Source organism: Cervus elaphus, chromosome 14 (genome assembly GCF_910594005.1).
Source record: "Cervus elaphus chromosome 14, mCerEla1.1, whole genome shotgun sequence".
Taxonomy (NCBI): domain Eukaryota; kingdom Metazoa; phylum Chordata; class Mammalia; order Artiodactyla; family Cervidae; genus Cervus; species Cervus elaphus.
This window is the reverse complement of record NC_057828.1, coordinates 52,982,678-53,007,942: the sequence shown is the minus strand read 5'-3', so window position 1 is coordinate 53,007,942 and position 25,265 is coordinate 52,982,678. Positions and strand designations below refer to the sequence as shown.

At 59.3% G+C, this 25,265-nt stretch overlaps 2 protein-coding genes across 2 annotated transcripts; one reads left to right on the top strand and one right to left on the bottom strand.

Moving 5' to 3' along the window:
• The first annotated feature begins 525 nt into the window (after nucleotides 1-525).
• On the top strand, nucleotides 526-18,400 carry LOC122707771 (ATPase family AAA domain-containing protein 3). Its single transcript, XM_043923616.1, has 16 exons — nucleotides 526-1,563; nucleotides 5,025-5,101; nucleotides 5,775-5,876; nucleotides 5,991-6,050; nucleotides 6,518-6,587; nucleotides 6,780-6,945; nucleotides 7,110-7,179; nucleotides 7,501-7,656; nucleotides 8,112-8,168; nucleotides 8,311-8,436; nucleotides 8,611-8,735; nucleotides 9,003-9,054; nucleotides 9,345-9,415; nucleotides 10,109-10,276; nucleotides 11,413-11,521; nucleotides 17,570-18,400. Exons 1-16 carry the CDS (start codon nucleotides 1,362-1,364, stop codon nucleotides 17,717-17,719), a joined length of 1,761 nt encoding a protein of 586 aa, XP_043779551.1. The 5' UTR covers nucleotides 526-1,361; the 3' UTR covers nucleotides 17,720-18,400.
• A 65-nt stretch (nucleotides 18,401-18,465) lies between these two features.
• On the bottom strand, nucleotides 18,466-24,608 carry TMEM240 (transmembrane protein 240). Its single transcript, XM_043923617.1, has 4 exons — nucleotides 24,094-24,608; nucleotides 23,769-23,875; nucleotides 19,339-19,547; nucleotides 18,466-19,182 (listed from the first exon to the last, which is right to left on the bottom strand). The coding sequence occupies exons 1-4, from the start codon at nucleotides 24,541-24,543 to the stop codon at nucleotides 19,034-19,036; spliced, it is 915 nt and encodes a 304-aa protein (XP_043779552.1). The 5' UTR covers nucleotides 24,544-24,608; the 3' UTR covers nucleotides 18,466-19,033.
• Between the last annotated feature and the right edge of the window lie 657 nt (nucleotides 24,609-25,265).

The following is a 25,265-nucleotide window of genomic DNA, read 5'->3' as shown; positions in this document are numbered from 1 at the left end:
AAGTCCATATGATTGTGGGAACTCTACAAATTCCATCAAGGAAAGAACACAGGGGCAACTTGGACACTGGCCCAAGAAGCAAACTTTGCTAACTTTAGGCGCTGCCCTGTGTCCATCCTTGTCTCCATCTGTCCCAGGCGTGTGGCCTGCACCTTGGTCCCTGAAGCAGAAACCTGGCTTTTGGAGTTCCCCAGAAGTCTCACCAGTCAGTAACCAGAGCCAGGACCCTTGGGCCCCCGAGGAGCTCTCGTCCCACGAAGGCGCCCTCTGTGGTGCTTCGGGACCTCTGCCGCCCCTTACTTCTGGAGTTAGAGAGCTCAGTCCCCTCACTTGGGACTTTCCACGTGGGTCAGGGATTAAAAAATCCGCCTGCCAATGCAGGAGGTGTCGGATTGGGTTCCATCCCTGGGTTGGGAAGATTCCCTCTGGAGAAGGAAACGGCAACCCACTCCAGTATTCTTGCCTGGAAAATGCCATGGACAAAGGAGCCTGGAAGGCTACACAGTCCATGGGGTCGCAGAGTCGGACAGGACTGAGCACGAACACACCCACGCATGTACGTCCCCTCTGTTGAGAGCCACTGCGCTGAGACGCTGAAGAGGAGGTTTGGGAGAGCCCATCATCCTACTGACGGTTGCTGGAGATGAGCCAGGGCCGCGCTTCCGTCCTTCCATCATTTCAACACCGAGACCCACCAAGCACCGGGCCCAGGCACTTCCCGCGCCGCCCGGCCCATGGGCCCGGGGCCCATGTCCGCTCTGCGTTGGACACGCCCAACCCGCTCTCTGCCATTCTAGGGGGCCGCTCAGCCAGGGGCGCCGGCACCTGCTTTCTGCCCCGGTCCCGCGACCCATCTCCCGCCGCCCGGTTCCTCCCCCGCTGACCGAGCACCTGTGGAGGACTCTTGCTCCCGCGGCCGCTCCCTCGGTCGGGACCGGACAAGAGCCTTCTGCTCCAGCACCTGCATCTCTGCTGCCCCCGTAGCCGGAATTCTGGACGCCCGTAGTAACCGGGCCAGCGTCATTGCCACACTGACGTATTCAAGGGGGCGCACTCGCCCAGCTCCTCAATTTTGTCCCTGATCGGCCCCTGTCACCTGGTATCTCGCCCCGCCCCTCCGACGGCCTGCCCTCTGTGCCTGCTTCTACAATCGCGGTGGAGACACCATGATGTCACGACCCTCGTAGCCAATCCGAGGGCCGCATGGGGCACGGGGCCCTCATACGCATCCATTGCCAGGGAGGAAGGGCCGCTGTTGCGCCTGCGCAGTCTTTGCCGCCGGCTCGCGGCGCGTGGAGCCCGCTGTGAGCCCCGCGAGTCCATTCGGCTGCAAGTCCCCGCGGCGGCGGCGCTTGTGGACCATGTCGTGGCTCTTCGGCATCAAGGGTTCCAAGGGCGAAGGCACGGGGCCACCTCTGCCCCTGCCGCCCGTACAGCCCGGGGGCGAAGGCAGCGGAGACCGCGGCGCGGGGGACCGGCCGGGGCCCAAGGACAAATGGAGCAACTTCGACCCGACGGGCCTGGAGCGCGCGGCCAAGGCGGCGCGAGAGCTGGAGCACTCGCGTGAGTGCGGCGGGTGGGCGCGGGCAGGGCGACCGGGCGGGGCGCTCGCGGGCAAGTGGTGAGTGGTCTGAGCGATTGAGCAGCAAGTGGTGGTCGGGGAAGGAAACCAGCCTGAAGCGATAAGCCCGCCGGAGCCACCCTGCGTGCAGGGGAAGTTCGGGATCCCCTGACCTTCTGGCATCTTCCCAGCTGCCACGCATTCTTCACGTGGGGAAACCGGTGCCGAGGGGATTCAGAGGGTACAGGCAGCAGGTGGCGGGACTGCACTCTGGTCTTACTTACCCTGGGTTACTGCTGCTTTCCGCCTCCACGTGGGACGGCCAAGGCAGGCCAGGTTGGGGATCCGTCTGTGCTAGTTGCTGTGTTTTCCATTTGAGAAGGAAGATGGGTTTGAGTGTCCTAAGCTTTAAGGAAAATGCATCAGGTTTTCATTTATTGTTGAAGAAGGTTAGCATTCAAATAGGTGAGGTCTGTAAGCAACAAATAAGGCCGGCCCAGGGCAGCAGATGACCTTCTTGGCTCCCACCCTCAAGGCATCAGCCCTTGAGTGTGCCTTTACTAAGCCTATGTATTTTCTCCCAACCTTCTTTTCTCCTGTGGATTTGATGACGTCTCAAAAGTCTGGAATATAGCACATGCTGAATAGATGTTAGTTGAAAGAATACAGCGACTTTCAAACTTTTAAGCAGAGGTGCTGTTTTCTTACCACCCTATGCTGCAGCCTTGTAAGCAGAGGTGAGCAGAGTCTTCCTATCCAGGGGTGGACTGGCACTTTGTGGCTTAGTCTCTGCCCTTCCACGGGGGCCACAAGAACACTCCAGCCTGCTTGGTTCTCCAATCCTGGGAGGAACACTGTGGAGATTTAGGCCTGGGCCCAGGGCAGCCTGTTTCCTTAGACCTACCTGGAACACTCCCTACCTCTGAGTGGGTGTTGAGTGTAATAGATGCATTAAGTTTGCAAGATAATAGAAGACAGGCTTGCTGAGGGGCTTGAGAGTAGTCAAGGTCTGATGCCTTGAGGGTGGGAGCCAAGAAGATCATCTGCTGCCCTGGGCTGGCCTTGTTTGTTGCTTACAGACCTCACCTATCTGAATGCTAACCTTCTCCAACAATAAGTGAAAACCTGATGCATTTTCCTTAAAGCTTAGGACACTCAAACCCATCTCCCTTCTCAAGACACCTCAGTGATCATAGACTTTTTTGACATGAGACCTAATTTCTTAGGTTCATGTGTGGTGGGAGGTGGGAGGAAGTTCACCCTCATTTCTTTGGTTTGTGTTGGGGGGGGGGAGTTCACCTCATTTATTAGGTGTGTGTGGGGGGAGTGGGGGGTTCACCCTCATTTCTTAGGGGTGTGTGTGGGGTGGGGTGTGTGTGCGTGTGCGCATGTGGTGAGCGGGCTTCATCCATTCCCTGTCCTGGAATTTTACTGTTTTCCTCCCTTGGGAATCTGAAGCCTGACTCTTGGCCCCTCACACTCACACAGTTGTACAGGGCAGTGTGAATAGCCTGTGGTGTGCCTCAGGGTAGCAGCCAAGGGAACTCCCCGACTTCTGTCTGCTCATGCCTGTGAGCTGCTCCCAGGTCTCCTGCACTGGATGCCCCAGAACATTCTCCACCTGGGTCCGCAGGGTCTTGGCCTCTGCTCTCCCATGCCCCCACAGTCAGCATCTCCTGCAGAGCCTCTGCCTGCTACCACCTAGAGGCATTGTCTCCTCATCCATCTCTGTGTCTCGTGATGCTGTCCCAGGTGTGAACTCTACTTCACTTTTGTTCATGCCATCCTTCCTGGCTTCTCTGCTGGTCAGTGGGAGGGGTGTCACCCTGAGCTGCCTGTCCCCTCTGTCCCCAAACCCTCCTCCCCAGGGTGCATCAGGCCCCTCAGCCCCTCCCCAGGCCTGTCTTCTGGAGATGCTTCCAGTTCCCAGCTGGAGGCCTGCCCTGGTTGGCCTGTGTCCACTCTTGTTCACTCATTGCTCTCCCATGCGAACCAGAGATACCCTCAGCTGCCCCTCACAGCCTAGCCACTGCCTGTGTCCCTTGGGGCCTAGCCTGATGCTGCTGGTTCCCCAGGGCTCATCAGTCCTCCTTGGATGCCAGAGCAGCCCATTTAGCCTTAAGCTGTGTGCTCCACATGTTTATAGGGTTCTGGGAAGAGTAACTTGCCTGTGGTGGGTGCAGTTAACGCTGGGCCCATCTCCTGGTGCGGGACGACGTGAGGTGACAGTTGTCATTCTCAGCACTGAGCCCAAAGCTTGTGATTTAGCAGGGCTCCTGGGTGCCAGGCCCTGCACTAAGCAGTTTACCTGCTTTCAGATCATGAACTCCTTATTGCCAAATTCAAATCCAGCCATTTCACTCCACGAGTCGGGGGAGGGAGCGCCTGCTCTGCTTGCAGGTGAGGTGCTCGTGCTCAGAGTGGTCAGCCTGGATGCCATAGGTCACAGCTTGAGTCAGCAGGCCAGCTGCAGGTCCTCCGCAAGCTCTGAAGCCAGACCGAGTGCCTCAGCTGACAGCTGAGCCCCAGAGCTGCCACCCGCCTCGCGTCTAATGTGGGGCATGCTGGGAGCCGGCAGCCCCAGGGGTTATGTTCTAGTCAGTGGCGTGTGGGCTGCAACTTGGGGGTGACAGGTCCTGGGATCTGCAGCCTACCTTGAAGGCCTCAAAAAATAAGACAGATGGCGGGGGACAGAAGGGTGGACATGTGGTCAGCAACCTGGGAATGTGGTGGCATCAGAGAGGTGGGCTCATGGGCTCCCCAGCTTCTCTCTGTGCTTTTATGCGTTAGAAGGTTTTTGTGGTAAAGCGTGGACTTTATAGTGATGACACAGAGCTGTGTCATCAGGGGTCTCTTAGGCCCCACGTGAGGGTTTTTTAGCAAGGAGAGTGCTGGGGTCTGTTCTAGAACATCCATGTATTGCCACATATTTCCACATGTGTCCCCTTATGAAAAGAACACACCTGGAAGATGTTAATTACACACATGTTTCTAACAGGCGGCCTGTGAAGAGCCGTCAGCCTGCAAGCATTGCCCTCTTTCTGGTTTAATCCTCCTTTGCTTCTTACTCAGATTCTCACCTGCCTGTGCTCAGTTGTAGAACAGTAACAGGTATCAAAGCCTGAAGAGAAACATTCGCACTTGAAAAATAGACAGTATAACCACAGGCTTGACTCTCCTGCTGTCAGTGGACAAGCGGTGGACAGCCTCTCTGCTGGAGCCCTCTGGGGTGTGACAGTCCCCTGGAGGCAGACCCCACATGTGGGTTTTCTGTTGGGGGTGGAACAGACAAAAGTGGCAAGATGGGGCAGTGTTCTTTTTAGCGGGGGCTGTCTGAGCAGATCTGACCAGGAACCAGTGTGGCCAAGCGTGCTTTCAGGTTGCGGCTGTGGTGTCCTTGAGCACCCCTAGCCCACGTGAATGCTTGCCTGGTGTCCTGATGCCTGCACATCCCTTCCCCCAGGACACGCCAAGGAGGCGCTGAGTCTGGCTCAGATGCAGGAGCAAACACTTCAACTGGAGCATCAAGCCAAGCTCAAGGTGGGTAAAGGTGGGCACTGCGGGGCTGCGGAGAGGACCCGGCTAGAAAGGACACAGGCAGTGGATGCTGGGGGTGGGGAGGGGCCCAGAGAGGACACAGGCAATAGGTGCAAGATGGGTGCTAGGGGTTGGAGGGTGGAGAGGACGGGGTGATCGGTGAGGGTGGGTGCTGGGGAAGGGTGAGAGAACACAGGCAGGCGGTGGGTGCAGGGTGGGTACACAGGCACCTCCTCAGGTTCAAGGGAAATGGGCATCAGCACAGGTGTGTGGCCTGAGTTCTGCACAGAACCTTCTGGAAGGCAGGTGTGGATGAGGTGTCTGGTTTCTCATAGGCAAGCCCTGCTCTGTGCTCCACCTGGGTTGTTGTAGAGCGAATCAGGAAGTGAGCAGCTGGCATAAGTACATGTGGGGGCTTGGGGTTGAGGGGGGACAGGCACCCCAGGAGACTCTCTGGCTACTTTGGCATTGGCCCAGTCCATCTCCTGGCTTCTCTTTGCCTATGGGTCTGGGTCCTCCCGGGCCTTGGTGTGGTTGCAGCTGAGCACTCACAGGCCTGTGGGGGTGCGGAACAGGCTACATCGCTGTCCAGCCCCTTCGGAGCCCCCTCAGAGGGGGAAGAGGGGGCAGGAGGCCTGACCAGGCCCTGGCTCACAGCAGCTGGTGTGTCCTGCAGGAGTACGAGGCCGCAGTAGAGCAGCTGAAGGGCGATCAGATCCGAATGCAGGCTGAGGAGCGGAGGAAGACCCTGAGTGAGGAGACGCGGCAGCACCAGGCCGTAAGAGAGCGCGGCTGGGGAGGGGTGCTCATCAGGGACTGTGCCTGCAGGGGCCCAGCCTAGACCTTAGTTCCTGAGGCTGGGCTGTGTTCACACCGCCCTCTCCCTTCCTAGAGGGCCCAGTACCAGGACAAGCTGGCCCGGCAGCGCTACGAGGACCAGCTAAAGCAGCAGGTGAGCACTGCCTGGCCGCTCATCTTCCCCGAGGGTGCATGGGGGCCAGAGTCTGGGATCCTCTTGTCAGCAAGCTCTGGGTTGAGGGGCGGAGAGGGAGGGTTCCAACCGAGCTGCCCTGAGGGTCTCCCAAGTGGGACTTGACTGATGAGTGAGTTTGTAGGGGGCATTCAAACACCGAGCCTGTTGGCATTTTAACTTCTAAATTCAGTTCGGCAAAAGGCCCATTTCATGAGGACAGCCGTGGGTCAGGGCCACCCCGAGGCTGAGCTGAGTGGGGGACCAAGGTTCCTTCCTGCCTTAGACTGTGCAGCCTGCAGGCCCCAGGGTGACTGACCGTCCCCAGGAGGTTGGAGCCCTAGGAGCGGTGGGGACGTCTCCAAGGCCAGAGCAGCTAACCTGTTGGTGTGATATTGCCTGTTTCCTAATCTTGAAGCCCTTCCCTTCCCCTTATGGCTCCTTCTCAGCAACTTCTCAATGAGGAGAACTTACGGAAGCAAGAGGAATCTGTGCAGAAGCAGGAGGCCCTGCGGCGAGGTAGGGCCCTGACTTGGAAGCTCACGGCCACTGGTCACACCCTTGCTTTAGGCCCTTCACTCCCCAAGCAGCATCAGGGGTGGGCCTGCTGAGACCCTGGGGGTGGAGGGCGCCCTGGCTCGCTTGTCCTATATAGCAGCCCTGGGTTGGGGGCCATGGGCTGAGCACCACCCCTGCCCCCTCCCCGGGCAGCCACCGTGGAGCGGGAGATGGAGTTGCGGCACAAGAATGAGATGCTGCGGGTGGAGGCTGAGGCGCGCGCCCGGGCCAAGGCTGAGCGCGAGAACGCCGATATCATCCGCGAGCAAATCCGCCTGAAGGCCGCTGAGCACCGCCAGACCATCCTGGAGTCCATCAGGTGAGGCCCCGCCTGGCAGGCTTCTGCTGGCCCCTTTCCTACGTGGGTGCCCCACACCTCCCCTGACTGGTCCTTCACAGTGCCCCTTGGGGCTGACCTGGGGGCCTCCATCCACGCGGCACATGGCCTGATGCCTTCCGGGTCATGCTACTGCTCCCCTGCAGGACAGCAGGCACCCTGTTTGGTGAAGGGTTCCGTGCCTTTGTGACAGACTGGGACAAAGTGACAGCCACGGTAAGCGCCTTTGCCTTCTTCCCTGTGGTACTCTAACATATCAGGGGCTCTGCAAGCCATTGGGGGTTGGTGCCTGTGCTGAGTGCTCACCCCTCCCCTACCAGAAAGGCACAAGTGACTTGGCCTTTGGGTTTGGGACACTTCAAACGACTCAGCGTCAACCTTGGTGGGGCTGGGGGGAGGGCGTTGGGGATGCCAGATGCCCGTTTCATCTCCCTGGTGCCAGCCCTTTGGTGCACTGGTGCTGGTGGGCCTGGCAAGACTCCACAGTGGGGGAGCCAGGGGATGGGGTGAACCACCTGCCTCCTCTGCCCACTCTAGGTGGCTGGGCTGACACTGCTGGCTGTTGGGATCTATTCCGCCAAGAACGCCACGTCCGTCGCAGGGCGGTACTTTGAGTCCCGGCTGGGGAAGCCGTCCCTGGTGCGGGAGACGTCTCGCATCACAGTGCTGGAGGCGCTGAGGCATCCCATACAGGTAACCACAGGTCTTGGGGGCACAGACCCAATGGCCCCTTCCTCCTCTTCTGCTCAGATGCCACCCTCCTCCTGTGTGCTGACTTGCATTGCCTCCTTGATGCTGCCCTTTGGGCCCTGTGATGTCAGCACCTGGGGACTCTCACTCTGGTCCACTCAGTCCTTTTGGGGGTCTGTCGGGGTGGCCATCCCCCTGTGTGGACCACCCCCCCTGCTTGTTTATAAACTCCTGGGGCTGCAGCAACCCGTCCTCCCGGAAGAGAAGTCGACTCCCCTCGAGGGGAGCCAGGCTTCCCCTGCATTTTCTGGGCTGTACTGTGAGGTCAGCGCTCGAGGTCAGCGTTGTGGACAGTCTCCCCTGCCAGCCTTGTCCAAGAAAGCTGCTCGCTTGCGTTCTGGTGTGACCGCGCCATGGGCTCCACTGTTGACCCTCCCTACCCTCCCCCCACCCCGCAGGTCAGCAGGCGCCTCCTCAGTAAACCTCAGGATGCGTTGGAGGGCGTCGTCCTCAGCGTAAGTGGGGCTGCCCAACCTCCCAGGAGTCGGTTTGCTGGCTGAGTCCAGCCAGGGAGAGCGGCCTCTTGCACCAGCCCAGGCCCTCAGGAGGGATGGACTGGACAGCAGAGCGCCCCCAAACCGCTGTGTCCCCTGGCAGCCCAGCCTGGAGGCTCGCGTGCGGGACATCGCCATTGCCACAAGGAACACCAAGAAGAACAGAAGTCTGTACCGAAATGTCCTGATGTACGGGCCACCCGGGACTGGCAAAACGCTGTTTGCCAAGGTGAGGGCACAGGTGGGACTGAGGGTGGTGGCGTCTCACCTGCCTGGGACACATGTCCCTGTCCAGCTCTGCAGGCCAGGTGTCTCCACACACGTGGTCCGGCCCTGGTGGCCAGGAGAGGTGGGGTGGAGGGTAGGTGGAGCAGCCCTTAAAGCCCCTTCCCCAAACGCCCAGAAACTGGCGCTGCACTCCGGTATGGACTACGCCATCATGACGGGCGGGGATGTGGCCCCCATGGGGCGGGACGGCGTGACGGCCATGCACAAGGTCTTCGACTGGGCCAGCACCAGCCGGCGAGGGTGAGCCGGGGCTCCTGCTGGGAAAGGGGTCGGTGCCTTCCCCACAGCCTGTCCCTGACGTCCGAGGGCCTCTCGGTGTCGGTGACTTATCAGTGTTTAAGATGAGGGCTCACCAGCCCCTTTTTAGTTACTTTCCCCAACACCGGCACTGGACACGTCCCGTCTGTAGCCAGGCTCTGGATCCCAGAGGCCACTGGGGACAGTGCTAAGTGAGGGGTTTCCGCTGGGCTGTGCCCTGCCTGCCCTTACATGGCCCTGCCCTCGCAGCCTCCTGCTGTTTGTGGATGAAGCGGATGCCTTTCTCAGGAAGCGAGCGACTGTAAGTGTCTAGAGGCCCCATCTGTCCTGAGCTGGGTTGGCTGCTGGGGAGTGGGTGGGTAGGTGGCCTGGGCCGCATCTACACTTATGGGAAGGTTGTTGGGAGTCTGCTCCACAGTCACACTTTGTTCATACGATTCATTTGAAAAGTGGAAGTTTAGCATCTTTTCAAAGCTAAGCTTCATTCAGCCTTTGAGCTTAGATTTGTGAAGGTCTTGCCATGTTTCTCTCCTGGATGAGGGATCCTGACTGTTTGCATGGCTGCTTACAGCTTGACCCTTCTCTGTACAGGAAAAGATCAGTGAAGACCTCAGGGCCACCCTGAATGCCTTCCTGCACCGCACGGGCCAGCACAGCAGCAAGTGAGAAAGGGTAGCCAGCAGCCCTGCCTCGGCTCATGTGGCTGCTGTGGGGTAGCCAGCCCACACGACCAGACAGCCTCCTGTGTCCTCCCTCCATGCAGTAGGATGGCCATTTGGGCACTAGGGAACATTTGTGGGCACCCCTGAGACATGCTGTAGGCTGAGGCTGAGCCCAGTGGCACATGCTCGTCCACAGGCCACTGCCCTTGGCACTTCTGACCGCCCCCGAGATGCATTGTCGGGCCACCACACCGTCAGGTGACCCTGGGTCGGGCTGGCCCTTCTGGGCCCCTAATCTTGTGCTCTGCGTGGGCAGGACCCCTCCAGCCCCCTGCCTGCTGCAGCTATTGCCCATGGAGAGCCCAGTCTGGCCGCTGGGAGGCGTGTTGACTTCCTCCTGGGTTGTGCCTCTGCTGGGCTGAGCGCCAGGCCTTGAGACCCTGCACTTGACTGGGGAGGGGCAAGGGTCTGTCTCCATCCTAGGTCCCTGGGTCCCTGCCCTTCCTGCACATGGAGGTTTCACGGCCCTCCCCCCAGGCTGGGCCATCAGTCAAGAGAAGTGGGAAATTGGGGCAAGACAGGGAGGGCAGGTGGTAGAGGGTGATGCCAGTCTCCCCAGTTTTGTGGGCTGAGAAGCTGCCCAGTAGACCCTGCTGGACATCAGCCCGCTCTCTTGCCGTGTGTTGGCTGCAGGTTCATGCTGGTCCTGGCCAGCAACCAGCCCGAGCAGTTTGACTGGGCCATCAACGACCGCATCGATGAGATGGTCAGCTTTGAGCTACCGCAGCGGGAGGAGCGGGAGCGCCTGGTGAGAATGTATTTTGACAAGTATGTTCTTAAACCAGCTACAGAAGGAAAGCAGTAAGTGTCCTGCCACCATGGCACCCCCTGCCTGTCATGTTGGTCCCTCCCCGCAGTGCCCACATGGGCACTTACCCTAACCCTGCCCCTGGGGTTTCACCACAGGGTCGTAACCACCCATTATTGGAGGCCCTGCCCTCCTAGCCTATCCACTCATTGATTCCCTGCCTCCATCCTGCCTTCAGACTCCTCAGATCAAGGCCACACTTGGGTCCTGGTAGTGAGGGGCCATGGCAGCCCACTTCTGGACTCTTTGAGCCTTGCTCTGGGCCCCTCACTGCACACAACGGGGCCCACTGGCTGGGGTAACCCTCCTTGCTCGTCCAGGATCCCCCCGCCCCCCACAGCTGTGCTTTCAGGAGTGCTCCAGATAAGCCTGCTCTATTTGTAACCCTCCCCGGGGACCGGATCTCAGCCCCACTGACCTGGATCCACCTGGCACATCTGAGCCATCTTCTGTGCTCAGGCAGACTTTGCCAGTCCTCTGCCACCCGCCCCCGCCCAAGCTCTCTTTCCTGGGCCTCTTTCCCCTTTTACCCCAGCTGATCCCAGTCCCCTTAAGCTCCTGAAGGCACATCCTGGCCCAGCAGCAGCCCGGGTACTGTACGCAACCTGAGGAGCTGAGGCTTTTCACAAGAGTTTGAGCAGTCTCTCTCGGGCTTTCAGCCAAGCCCGGTGGGGCGAGATCTGCATGCAGAGGGCTCAGGAGTGTCAGCTGCTGTCTGTGTGCTGGGGGGGGTCCAGGGGGAGGGCACATGGCCCCCAGCCCCCTGGCCGGTGGTGGGGCTCGGAGCAGGCTGGGACCCCCACTGCCCATTCCTGCACGTCCTGAGCAACCCCTTGGCTGCCCCTGAGCACAGCCTGTTCCCCCACCATCCTTACACGGCCCCCGCCGGGGCCCCATCTTGGGCTTCCCAGGGAAGGGACATGCCAGCAGGGGAGGAGGTGGAAGGGTCACACCTGTGGACATTGGTCAGGGTGTGGCTTATTACAGCAAGGGGCTCGGACACTCCTCCCTGGGGTTTCCCAGTGCAGGCTCCGCCCTGGCCTCTATTAATAGGAGCCAGGCCCTCACGGGCCTCTGGTCGCTCGCGGGTCTTGTGGGCTCCCAGGCATCACTCAGGAACTCCTCACAGGCGCTTGAAGCTGGCCCAGTTTGACTACGGAAAGAAGTGCTCGGAGATTGCACAGCTAACGGAGGGCATGTCAGGCCGGGAGATCTCTCAGCTCGCCGTGGCGTGGCAGGTGAGCCGAGACATAACCCTGCAGGGCAGAGCCCAGCCGAGCCAGGGACCCTCGGAGTGGTTGGAAGGCGGTTGGGCTGGTTCCTGAGCCCCCGCTGGGGCGTTTCTGAAGGGTTTCTGGACAGATGTGACATGACGTCCTACTTCCCTGCCATCGCCGTCCTGGGGCCCCTCCAAGGTGGGGAATGAGCCAGGGCCCTCTGCAGCTTCACATTTTCTGGCCTCCCTGTTGTCGTTCTGGTCCAGGTCAAATGGGGCCCTCTAGATCAGTGGCATGTCCTGTGGCCAACATGTGCGCTGTCCCGGGAACCACTGGGCTTTGTCTCCAGCCAGGGCTCAGGACAGTCGGCACAGGTGATGGCACACGGTGCAGAGCCTGGGGCTACAGCCTGGGAGGGCATGGCGCGTCCCAGGAGCTGTCTGTGGGCACAGGACAAGACTGACCTGATAGGGGGTTTCCTTCCTGGCTCCTTGCAGAAGCCCGCAGCCTTTAGGATGACCTGCAGGGCCATGAAGGCAGTGGGTGTCCTGGCTTTCAGGACAGGTTTGTGGAGTCGCGAGGGCCTGGGGGCAGCGGGACGGTGGCTCTGGGCACACAGGTCAGAGTGGCCCTGGTCAGTCCTGACACCAGGCTTTCTTCTGGGGCATCCTGGTGGCAGCTCCCTGCGTGTGGGGAGGGGAGCAGCCATTTAGCACGTTTCTCTGTGGTCCTTGCTGGGTGGAGTGTGCTGAGTGAGTTGTGTCTATGGCCACATGACAGCCTGGTCACTGTCAGCTGAGCATGAATGCATCTTTTATGAAATTAGGGGACATCTGTTGAATTTGAACATCCTCGTCCAGATACAGTGGTGGGGAGGAGTACACGACTGTGTTAGTCAGGATGAACTAGATTGTGCTGTAACAAACAGCCCCAGATGGCAAACCCCACTGCGGGAGTCAGGGGCTCTTCGTCATGCTGGCCTCACTCAGGAAGCAGGCCTCACAAGATTGGCTGTTTCTGTGACCAGCCAAGTGACCAACAACCCAGGCGGCCGGGACAAAATGTACAGCCAGGGCTTGAACAAGCGTCACCTCGTGGTTTTGGAGGCTGGATGTCCTGCCTCAGGGTGCCAGTGAGGGGGTTCCTGTTGCTGTGAGGGCCCACTTCCTGGCTGCCACGCAGCAGCCTCCTTGCCACTTGCTCACGAACAGCCCTGCAGGAGCAGGGTGCCATTCTGTGACCCCACCTGACCTGACCCGCCCGTTTCCACGGGCAGCCGTGCTGGGGTTAGCACTTCAGCGTGACCTGAGGGAGGACAAACAGGTGATCCCAGCAGCAGGGGTCCTGGTGCACCTCCCCTCCCTGCTTCTCTTCCCAGTTCATTGAGGAGGCCATGAGACAGGCCTGCATGTACTCTCAGGTGGGGAGCTGAGGGTCAGGAGACCCGGCGCAAGCACGGGAGGCTGGAGCCTGCAGGGAGCTCTCCCTGGGTATCCAGTCCCTGGTCAGCTGTGCACAGGGTGTGCCTGGTACTCATTACCACTTCCAATATCTGTGAGGGCCCAAAATGCCACGGGGATTCCATCGCCTTGGACAGGACATGTCAGCATCACTCTTTCAAGTTTTCTCCCCTTGTGGCCCCAGGTGCTTGGGGCTGGGCTGTGGCGACTCCTGCCCACCCTCCCACTCTCTCCGGCTGAGCAGCCTGGGGACCCGGCACCTACTCTCCACTTTCTGGTATCGTGTGGGCTCTGTTGGCAGCTGCCGCCCCTGTGCCATGGTGTAACAATCAGGTCTCTGCTTCTCACCATCCTACAGTTCGTTACCCATCATGGGAACCTGAACTTTTTAACATAAAATTCATCATCTTCACCATTTTTAAATGCACAGCTCAGTGGCATTGAGCACATTGGTGTTGTTGTGCAACTGTCCCCACCATCATCTCCAGGACTTTCTTATCTTCCCAAACTGAAGCTCTGTCCCCATTAAACACTCCCTCCCACCCCTGCCTCCCGCCCCCAGCCCCCACTCCCCTACTTGCTGTCTCTGAGAGTCTTGACTGTTCCAGGGACCTGTGAGGAATCATACTGGAATTGTCTTCTTAAAACTGACTTACTCACTGAGTACAGTGTCCTTGAGGTTCATCCGTGTTGTAACAGGTGTCATTCTCCTTTCTCGTCAGGCAGCCTGACATCCTGGAGTGCAGGGGACACACCTCGTGCACGGGACACACCTCGTGCACCTCTCTGGCTGCAGGTGGACACTTGTTTCTATATATTTTAGATGTTAACCTTTTATCAGACACATGGTTTTACAAATATTCCCCCGCCCGCGCCCCTCCCCCCCCCCACCGTGGGTTGCCTTTTTGTACTCTCTTGGTAGTGTCCTGCTGCAGCTGCTAAGTTGCTTTAGTAGTATCTGACTCTGCAATGCTATGGACTGTAGCCCGCCAGACTGCTCTGTCCGTGGGATTTTGCAGGTATGAATACTGAAGTGGATTGCCATGCCCTCCTCTAAGGGATCTTGCTGACCCAGGGATCAAGTCTGTGTCTCTTGGGTCTCCTGCATTAGCAGGCTGGTTCTTTATCACTAGAGCCACCAGTGTCCTTTGAAGCACAAAAGTTTTTAATTTTGATGAAGTTGAATTTTTCTATTTTTTTCTTTTGTCACCTGCTTTTAGTGTCACAGACAAGTCATTGCTAAATCCAATATCTGAAAGCTTCTCCCCTATGTTTATTTCTACCAGTTTTATAGTTTGGAGTTTTCCCAGCACCATTTGTTGGAAAGACAGTCGTTTCCCCAGTGCATGGTCTCGGCCCCCTTGTTGGAGGTCACTGACAGTACACGTGACGGTTTCTGTCCGGGCTTTCTGTTCTGTTCAGTTGGCCTGTGTCTGTCTTAGCGCCAGTACCACTGTCCGTTAGGTTTTAAAATGAGGAAATGTGAGAATTCTGACGTTCATGGCTGTTTTGGCTACTTGGGGGCCTTTGAGATTGCGTATGAATTTTAGGGTGGATTTTTTATTTTAATTTATGCAAAAAATCATCATTGAAATTTTGATAGGGATTGCACTGAATCTGTAGATTGCCTTGGGAAGCATTGGTGTTGTTACAACATTGTCTTCCGTGCATGAACACAGACGTCTTTCTATCTTCTGGTATCCTAGATTACAGTGACGTTTTCTAGTTTTCCGTGTACAAGCCTCCCACCTCCTTGGGTAATTCCTAAGTATTTTATCCTTTTCGATGCTGTTATAAATGGATTTTTTTTTTTTAACTTTAAAAAAAAAAAGATTTATTTTTGGCTGTGCTGGGTCTTTGTTGCTGTGCATGCTACTCTCTAGTTGTGGGGTGCGGGCTTCTCGTAGTGGTTTCTCTTGTTGCAGAGAATGGGCTCTCGCTGCATGAGCTTCAGTAGTGCGGCGCATGGACTCAGTTGTTGAGGCATGTGGCATCTTCCTGGACGAGGAATCAAACCACTGTCCCTTGCATTGCAAAACAGATTCTTAACCACTGGAGTACCAGGGAAGCCCCTGTTTTCTTACTTTCTTTTCCAGTTTAGTGTTACTGTAGAGACACAAGTGGTTTTGTGTGTTACTTCTGTGTCCAGCAACTTTGTTGAGTTTATTACTTTTAACAATTTTGGGGGGATCTTTAGGGTTTACCGTATGTAATAAGATCACATCATCTACAGACAGATAATTTTATTTCTTCCTTTCCAATGTGATGTCTTTTATTTCTTTTTCTTGTCTAATTGATCTGTCTATAATTTCTAGTGCTGTGTTGACCGGAAGTGCTGAAAGTGGGCATCCTTGCCTTGATCCCAGTCTTAGTGGAAAAGCTTTCAGTCTTTTACCATTGAGATGACATTTGCTGTGAGTTTTTCTTATATGGCCTCTATTAGGATGAAGACATTTTCTTATATTCCTGGTCTATTATTGGTTTGTCATGCCTCATGGCTTGCAGGATCTTTTTCTCCCCTGACCACAGATCATACCAGGACCCTTGGCAGTGGAAGTGTGGAGTCCTCACCACTGGACCACCAGGGAATTCCCCCTGGTTTATTGTTTTCATCAAGAAAGGGTATTGGATTTTGCCAACTTTTTTTCTCATTAACTGAAATGCTCATGTGGTTTCTGTCCATTTTGTTAATTATTTGCCTAGGTCAGTTTTCCCTAGGTGAGCCATCCTTGCACTCCAGGAATAAATGCCATTTGGTTGTGATGTATAACCCTGTCAGTATGCTACTGAGTTTGGTTTGTTAGTATTTTGTTGAGGGTTTTACATCAGTATTCACAGAGGATCTGGACCTATAGTTTACATGTGGTGTTTTGTCTGGTTTTAGTATCAGGGTGATGCTGGCCTCAGAATGAGTTGGGAAGTGTTCCTTCCTCTTCAGTGTTTTGGAAGAGTTTGAGCAACATTAGTGTTAGTTCTCCTTTAAGGTTTTGTGTGTTTTTTTGTAACGAACTTCTAAATTTTTGAATAATTCCAAGTCACAAGGCCAGCACAGCCCCCACCACACTGTGAATGTCTCACCACAAACCTCAATTCCACTTTAGGCTTGATCTTACCCAGAACCCACCCAGATGTCCATGATATTCCATCCTACTGTCTCAGGCTCCTTTGGGTGGGCTGTTCTGAGCATGATCCTCAGGGTTTGAGGAGTGCTATAGAGTGTCCCTCCTCTGGTCTGTCTGGTGTCTTCGACTGGGATTGTGGGACTGTGGAGGAGACTGTAAAGGTGAGGTACCCATCTGGTCATGTCACATTGGGGCATCAGATGTCCACACAACATCACAGGGATGTTGGCCTGGATCCCCTGGTTACATGGTGACCACCTGGCTTCTCCATGGTGATGTCACCGCATACCTCTTCCGACCATTGGATCTCCTCTGGCTGCCTCCACCCAGCCCGCCGCCTCTGCTGTTCTCATGTGTACCTCACAGGAGGCCGCAGGGGCAGCCCCTCCCTCCTTGGCCTGGCTCAGGTGCTGAGGACAGCCGTGACTCAAGGCTGGGGCCACCTGGGTAAGCACAGTGACTGGTGGTTTCAGATGGTGGGAGCTTGCTCCCAATGTCCTGCGTGGTTGAACCTCCTCAGGGAGCTGGAGAGAAACAGTCAGCCTGGCTTGAGCCGCCAGCTTGGTGGGCACTTGAGTGCTATCCTCAGGATAGGCACATGTCAGCCACTGGCTGCGTGACTGGGAGCAGAAGGAATGCTGGGTCATCTGGGCGACATGTGGCCTGGCCAGAGGACCTGCTTTGGCAGCTGTAATGCTGTGGACCACACTGGGAACTGACTAGCAGAACTCTGGTTCCCCGAGCCACGTGCCAAGGCTGGGGTCCTGGGTATGGGGAATGCAACGCTGCCCACAGCAGCCCCACAGTTCTGGAAGCACCGTGTGTGGACAGTTGGGGGCCTGTGAGGGCCAGGTCTTGGTGGACTGTGCATGTTCCCCATTTGACCCCTAGAGGGCTTTGCTTCCCTTTAGTGTCAGGCCTGTGGCGGTTCTGCTGACCATGCCCTGGACCTGGGGGGAGCTTGGTTATCCACAGAGCAGGGCCTGCAGTTGAGGGGCGGGGCTCCCTCCTGAAAGTAGTCCTCTGGGTTTCTATTTTTAGAAAGTCATTGAGAAACTTAGTGGAGCAGGCAGAACCACGGAATTGAGGGATGGCAGCCACACTGGGCTGCAGATCTGCCTGTGAGCACGTGTGTGTGGCACACTCTAGTGCATAGGGAGTCAAGGCGTGTGCCGTTGCCACGTCTGTCTGCCTGTGTGTCCTGCTGAGAGGCCAGGCCCCTCCTGAGTCTGAGCACAGGCCCATGGGAGCACCCTGGACTTTGCCCCCGCCTGCCCTGCCCGCAAGAGGGCTTTGGGTTCTGTGGGGTGGGGGCATGTCTTCAAGGTGGGGGGTAAGTGGCAGCAAGGAAGGGGCTGGCCTATAGGCTGAGTGGTTCTTGGTGACTGGTGGGCCCTGACCAAGTCACCTGGGAGCCTCAGGCCTGGCCCTTTCCCTGTGCGGGCAGCCCCTCTGGTGCCCTGAGTCAGGACTCTTTTCTTCGCCAGGCCATGGCATATGCCTCTGAGGACGGGGTCCTCACTGAGGCCATGATGGACGCCCGGGTTCAGGATGCCATCCAGCAACACAGGCAGAAGATGCAGTGGCTGAAGGCAGAGGGGAGCCAGCCGCTGGCCCCACACACACAAGCTGAATGAGCTGGCCTAGACACCCAGGCACACTGGCCAGATGGCTTCAGCAGGAAGAAACACCCAGGTGCCTGGTCTCCTGGCAGTTTTCATCTTCCTTGGTCAGGAACGGGGCAGTGTCAAAGGCCTCTGCTAGGGACCAGTTGCTGCTCAGGACCTGGGCATCTTTGAGGTAGGGTTGGTTCCTCTGCCCCCAACATCCAAGCTGGTGCTGGCTGGGGCCACCCCCAGGACACCGCTGGGAGATATGTCCCCTGGCCAAGCCCAGACGGGAAGAAGGCACCGTTCTCCATGCCCAGGGGCAGCAGCCAAGCTAGCAGCACTGCTTCCCAGCAGGTGTTGGCTGTTTCAGCTGTGAACAGCAGTGGCGGCCTGGCCAAGGGAGGGGACCTGACTTTGCCGAGTCCCACCCAGGACCAGAACAGAGCTGATAGCTGTACTGCCGTGAGCAGAGCTGGTCCCTCTGCGGCCCAGTGGGGGTGCCCACCACTCTCCTCCGGAGGGGTGTGCCCCTCAAGTCTGTGAACCTGTAAACCCAGGGTTCGGGAACTAGCCCACCAAGACCTCATGGCCAAGGATGTCCAGCACAGGGGGACCGGCCAGCCCACAGAAGCCACAGCTCTCCCTGACTGGAGTTGGTGTCTTTTTAATCCAGAATCTAATAAAAAAAAAAACCTCTGGCAGATATCACCCAGTGTCTGTCTCATTCCTGCCGTGGGGGTCCCGGGGTCAGAGTTGAAAGAAGAGGCAGAGGCTGGAGCTTTCTGGAGAATTTACTGACCAGCAGGGGTGGGAGTCACAGTGAGGCGCCCGACCGGGATGCCCTGGGCAGGGTGGCCGCACTTGCCACAGCAGGGCTCGGGGGCCTTATTGCTGGGCCGGGGCTTACCCCGGGCCCCTGCCCCACGCCCCTACTGCGGGCCCTGTGAACGCACACGCCTCATGCACGTGCTCCCGTGTGCAGACGTGGGCGCGCTGGTGTCCCACCCCTTCCCTGCCGCGCCTGGCTCCCGGCCGCGCTCCCCTCCAGCAGAGCTGGCTCCAGCTCCGGGAACCAGACAGATGGACGGAGAGACAGACGCAGGCGCACAGGAGGCCTCCGGCTTCAAGCGGCAGACATGGTTCCAGGCTGGGCACGCGGCCCCGCCTGCATCCCAGGTGCCGCCGCCCCCGCCCCACCCCGACCCCCTTTATAAAAAGAAGAGGAGACAGCACCTTCCGCCGGACGCGCCCGACGGCCTTGGGCGCCCTGGCCCCGGCCGGCCGTCCAGTCCCGTGAGCGTGGGCGCGGTGGCCGGCGGCCCCACGAGTCCTGCGCACGGCTCAGAGGTGCCGCGGGCTCGGGTGGCCGTTGTGGTAGAGTTTCTGCTTCACGTGCACCATGTTCCCGGCCGCCTCCTCGAACGGCCTGTGCGGCCGCCGGCCCAGCTCCCGCAGGCTGCACAGCTTGGGCAGCCAGGTCCACGAACCGTCTGCGGGACAGGGGGCGCGGTCAGGGTGCGGGCGTGGTGAGCTGGGCTCGGGTGGGCGGGGCTTGGACTCGGGGAGGGGGTGTGTGGGCGGGGCTCGGGTGGGGCGTGGCCCCGGCACGGTCGGAGCCCTGCCTGGGTGTCCGCGCCCGCACTCACCGTAGCGCCGGCCGGCCCTCCAGGCGCGCACGGCGCAGTGCAGGACGCCGTCCATCCACACCAGGAACCAGCTGATGCAGAAGCCGAGTAACAGCCCCAACATTAGATCGATCTCCTGCTTGGTGACGTTGTCTGTCACGAAGTAATTCTCGGAGGCGTCCACCACAGACTGGTCCCCGTCGTACGGGATCACGTAGTGGACGTGGTGCCTGGGGGCGGCAGGGCGGGCTGGCACCTGTCCCGCGGGGCGGGCGGGGACCCCGCAGTAAGCCGTACCCGTTCACCTGCTGGGATCTTTGAAGCAGCCCTTGTGGGGAGCTGAGATCGGAAGGGGCCAGCGCACTCGCCTGGGACCCAGGTCACTGGTGGGTCCCAGGCGGGAGGCGGGAAGCTGCCCTGCCCAGAGGGTGGGAGTGTGCGAGGTCAGAGGTTAGCGTGAAGTTCAGTTACCCGTACGCATACCCTCCTCCCTTCTCCCCCCAGCCCGGGGCTCAATGGCGACCCCTACAAGGTCACAGTCACAAAGCGCAGGTAAAGGCGTTCCAGGATGAGAGCCCAGGCAGGGTATCCCCGCCGAGTGAGTCACAGCCCACCTGTGGGCCTGGCTCCTGGCCACTGCCCCCCTGGCCTCTCCCTCCCAACCCTGCAGTCACCCTGCCCTCTCCACCAAGGAAAGCCACAAGTGATGAGCCTGCCTTGGGCGTCTGGTCCCCTTTGGCGTCTGGTCCCCTTTGGCATCTGGTTCCCCATCTCTCTCAGGAACCTCCCCTGCCCCCACTGTCTGTGCTGGAAGCCCAAGGGCACCCCTGGACCTGCCCCACATAGGTTCCTGGTCCTGGGATGGGAGCCGTAAATGACCTCCTGGACGACCACGGCCCCTGGCATCCCAGCACCCACCAAGGCTGGGCCATTCCCCTCAGCCTTCCCTCCCTCAACAGTCCAATCTGAGGCCACTGACCCCTCCAGGCCCTCTCCTGCCTCTGACAGCCACAACGAACTTTCCCCACAAAGCTCTCTCCAGCCTGCCCAGATCCTCTCTTCCTCCAGGAAGCCCTCTGGGCCTAGCAATCCTGGGGATCCTAGGCGAGGTGGCCCTGCCCAGGAGACCAGTACCCAGGACACCAGACTCTGAACTCCAGGTCCTCCACTCTCACAGGAGAGCTGGAGAAAAGGACCTGCTGGCCTTCGGTGCCCAGTGCACCCTGAACCCCCAGTCACCCTCACCAGCTGTGGCCCCTCCTCTGGCCCTGAAGGGTCGTTGCCACCCTGGGGTCCTCCTGCCTGGTTCTCTTCCTACTGAGCCCCTCAACTGGCTTCTTCAACCCTCCACCCCCACCAAGTCCCCACCTCCCCCCACCACGTCTGCTCCAAGCTCCAGCTGCCTACATGGCATCTCCACGTGGGATCTACAGACACCTCAAACTTGCACCTAAAAATAGCTCCTCCCTCCCCAAGCCCGCTTCTCCCCATCTTCCCTTCAATTACATGTCGACACCTCTGCTTGCCTCCAGCTAAGAGTCCCTGTCCCCACCTCACAACTGGACATGCTCCATGCCCCCTCCCTGCAGAGGACCTTCTCAAAAACAGTAAACCCTACAGGTCATCCCTGACCCCAGGCCCCTACAGTTCCTCCCTCACAGACACCCCCACGCCAGAAGGGGCCACCCAGCCCCTTCCTCCCAGTGGTGACGGCAGCCCCTTTTCACACCCCTCTGCTACCCCTGGGGACTCCTGGGGCCCATCCCCCTCAGCTAGCCTGGAGTGTGACCAGGCCTGGTGGTGGGGGGAGACACCTCAGCCACCACAGCCCCATAAGCAGACCCAGCTTATTTGGCAAGGACTGCCTGACACACGGCAGCCATAGCTCATGTGATCACATTTCACCAATAGCTCTTATCAGTCATCAGTGAGAGATGGAGAATTCTTGACTGCCCACAGTGTGTAGCAGTGGCCAGCCCCCAGGAGAGGATGCCCTTAGTCACCTGTTTGCAGTCCCATCGCCTTGAACAGGCCAGGCCTTCTGGCAGCTGAAAACACTGAGCCCCTGCCCCTTGCGCTCCTGCCTCCTGGGCCCCCATAAGGAAGGTCATCCTCGGGACCACAACTTCCCACCCATGGACAGGGCAGGGCAGGAAACTTGAAGATGGGATTGCTAAGGAAGCCAGAAATGCCCCTGCAAGTAAGACGAGGCCAGGGCCCCAATTTTACCTAGGGGCCTGGGACCTCCAGGGGATCGAAGGTCATGACCTGTGCCCCCATTGTTGGTCTGGCATCTGCCACTCATCCCCTGCCCCTTGCCCTCCTCCTTCCTCCAAGTCAGGCAGACCCTGGGGGGTGGGTGGGGGTTCAGGTCACCCATGTGCACACGTATTTCTGTGATGTGTACATACATACATGTGTCCTGCCTGGGCCACGCATGTTGCATGTGTCTACCTGAAGTTGGATGCATGTTGTGTATACACGCCAGCCACATGCACAGGACCCGGCGTGTATACCATGAATTCGGCCCATGAGCTCCACACTTGTGCATGGGCACACGCGCCTGGGGCCGAGCATGGTGCGTGTCACATGGAGATGCACATGCACTGGGCTTGCACACAGCCCTCCTCTGTGGGCCCCACAGCATATGCATGGTGAGTGCCCACAGAAAGCCTATTGGCACGCACGCTCCACAGCATTTATACACGTTTCCTCTGCATAATATTCTCCATATTGGCATGTAGAAGGCACAAGTGTGTGTGCGCTTTCTCTGCACATGGGGTGTACACACAGGTAGACTCCATTGTGGCAGTGCATGTACATGGTTTGTACACAGAGGTCTCATATGCAAGCCTGTGCCCTGCAGACATTCACCACGCCCACAGGGTGCACACGGTGCTGTATATTGTTACACACATGTACTGCGCATACACATACATGTTGTCACTGTACAAGAGTAGTTTGTACACTGAATTTTACATCCTGTATGCGGCAGTGTGTACAAAGCACACACACATGAACACATACACACGCGGAAACACTCAACGCTACAGTTGGGTGACTCTTGTGTTGTTTGTGTCTAAACTGTGCACACGGGCCTCGCTGTGGCTTGCACTCCACAGGGATTTCTTTTACACCATCCATGTGTACTCTGGACATTACATATGATGCATACACACACCCTGTCTGCCCAGACAGGCCCGTGGTGTGATGTTCCTGGCACATATGTGCCGGTCACACTACCACAGCCCTCACATGGAAAACGGGCCTTATAAATGTCGATGGAGCTGAAGCTTGGGCCGGTGCCGGGCACACCTCCAGTGTCCGGGAGGGTCTCAGGACCCTGCTCACACCCCAGTCCACGTTGGCCCAATTAGTGTGGAGCTGACCTGCCATTCCTTGGCCTCGGAGTGTGTCTTGGGGCAGGAATACAGGGACCTCAGGGGGTGTGGCCACCCAGGCGACACTCAAGATGATTCTTGGCCAGCGCACGGCACACATGAGGGCCATTTACACGCCTGTCTCCACCTGCCCTGATGCCCGTGTTCTGCTTCAACACCCGGTCTGCACACACAGGCGTGTAGTGTGCTTAGTGAGGCATGAAACTGATCTCTCACACACACCCCTAGCCCAGTATGTGTGCACACATCCCTGGAGCAGGAATGCAGGGCAGGGTCAAGAACACAAGTTCCCTACCGGCCACACAGCCTCGGGCAAGTTCGTCTGCTCAGCCTCTGTCCACTCTCATGGCCCCAGCGTGTGGGCTTCCTGTGGGGCTGAGGGACTGCTGCGTGTGCGCACATGTATATGCACAGACGGTACACACATGCGCGTCTCATGAGAAGATGTTTATTTCATACATGGACATACAAACATGCATGGCCAGGAAGACTCCATCACTACATGTGCACAGAATTGGGGAGGGGTGTCACAAAGTGGGCACAGGGGCCTGGGCGCTCCCCTCCCTCTGCTTGACCTTGAGCAGACTCCACCCCTGGCCTCAGTTCCTCCTGGACAACGGAAGGGGTTGGGCAGATGCCCCTCAACGGAGGCCTTGCCCACCTTGACCTTCTGCTCCTCCCCCTAGCTGGCTCCCAGGAAAGTTCAGGGACAGAGCTGGGGGCCCAGGGAGGAGGGTGTCCTCTGTGGGCAGGAGCCCTCCTGGGACACCAGGCTGGGCGGCTGCTCTCCTGGCCTCCAGGCCTTGGACCAGTTCTGCACATCACCCTGCGGGCCCTTTCTCTAAAGGCCATATGGGAGGGGGTCCTCTCCCCTCCCGGAACACCCTGTGCGGATTGAGCCTGGCAGGTCCTTCCCCCACCCAGCCTGGCAGAGCCTCGGCAGCCCCCACCAACCTAGCCCAGCTGGGCCCTGCAGCCCGGCCTGCGTGGGGCTCGCCACTTCCACCGACATGTGTGATCACGCGTGTGCCCCTCTGGGCGCAGACTCACCGGCCACAGTTGCAGTGGCAGACGCGGTCCTCGCCCCGCAGGTGCGGGAGGATGTAGTTGTGGAATCGGTCCAGCAGCGCGTTCATGTCCATCAAGCACGCGATGGCCTGGAAGAGCCCATGACCGGTCAGCGCCGAGGAGCGAGCGGCTGGGCCGGGGCCCCCAGGCCGGGGCCGGCGCACTGGGGACTGGGGAGCGCAGGGCAGCCGGGGATAGGGGAGCGCAGGCCGCGCGGGCCCGTAAACAAGGCGCGGGAGGGGGAGGCGGTGCGCGGGCGCGGGAGGCGGGAGCGGGTAGCGGGCGCGCGGGAAGCCCCTCCGCTCACCATCACGATCGACGCCCCCAGAATCATGAAGATCATGGTGTTCGCGCTCATGGACATCGGGCGGGGCCGGGCCGGGCCGGAGCGCCGCCCCCCGGCCCCGGCGCCCCCCCGGCCCCGGCCCGATGCTGAGCCCCCGCCGCCTCCGCAGAGGTCAGCCCGCCGCGCACCCACCGCTGCTGGCCGGGGAGGAGGCGCGGGGCCGGCGCGGGGCAGGGGACGCGGCGCTCCTGGGGTCCTCAGCCGCCCGGCCCGCGCGCTCGCCGCGCCCGCCGCGCTCCGCTCCGCCCTCGGCCCTGCCTCCCGCCCTGCGCGCGGCGCGGCTCCGGCCCCCTCCCCCTGCGGCCTCCCCCGCGCCCGCCTCCCGGGAGGGACCTCGCCGCCTGCGGCCGCCCGCCCCCGAGACGCCGGCCGGACCCCTCCCCGGGGGCCGCAGGGCCCGCTCGCCCCCATGTGGCCAGGGCCGGCCCTGGCTGCCAGCCCAGAGCCCCGGGACCGCGGGCCGCGTCCCGTCCCGACCCGCCGGGGCGATCCTGGAGAGGCCCGGGCTTCCTTCCGCTCTCCTCCTCCCCACTTCTCAGCTGGAGGCCCCTCCTCCCCGCCGCCCGGGGTCGCGGGGTGAGGGGCTGCGAACCGGCTGGTCGGCACCCAGCCCACTATGGCAAGAGGCTGCCTTTAGCGGAGGGGCTGCAGGGCGGCTGCCAGCTAGATCACTCCAGAGCCATGGCCACAGGGCCCAACGACCAAGCTCAGAAAAGGCCAAAGAATCCCCCGTTGCGGGGGGGCAGGGCCAGCCTCAGCTCCAGCTCTCCTTAGGGGTCCACCTGGAAAGTCAGAGGCCTGGTCTGGCTGCCCCATTATGCTGGAGGATGAGGAGGGGGCCCTGGGCCAACCTGTCATCTGCAGCCCAGGACAGCACTGCTTACACAGGACCACTCCCCCCCACCCCCGCCCCCCAACTCCCTGCCCAGCTTCCTGCAGGAACTCGAGATTTTCCACTGCTGCAGAAATCAAGAGGGCTCACCAGAACAGTGGTCCCAAACCCCCCGGGGCAGAGGCTATATTCCTGGGGCAGGGGCTTGTGAACAGAAAGCCCTCTGGATGGTGCCAGGGAACTTCCCGTGACCCACATGCCTGGGACTGTTGTCCAAGGGCCCTGACTGGAGGGCCAGGCA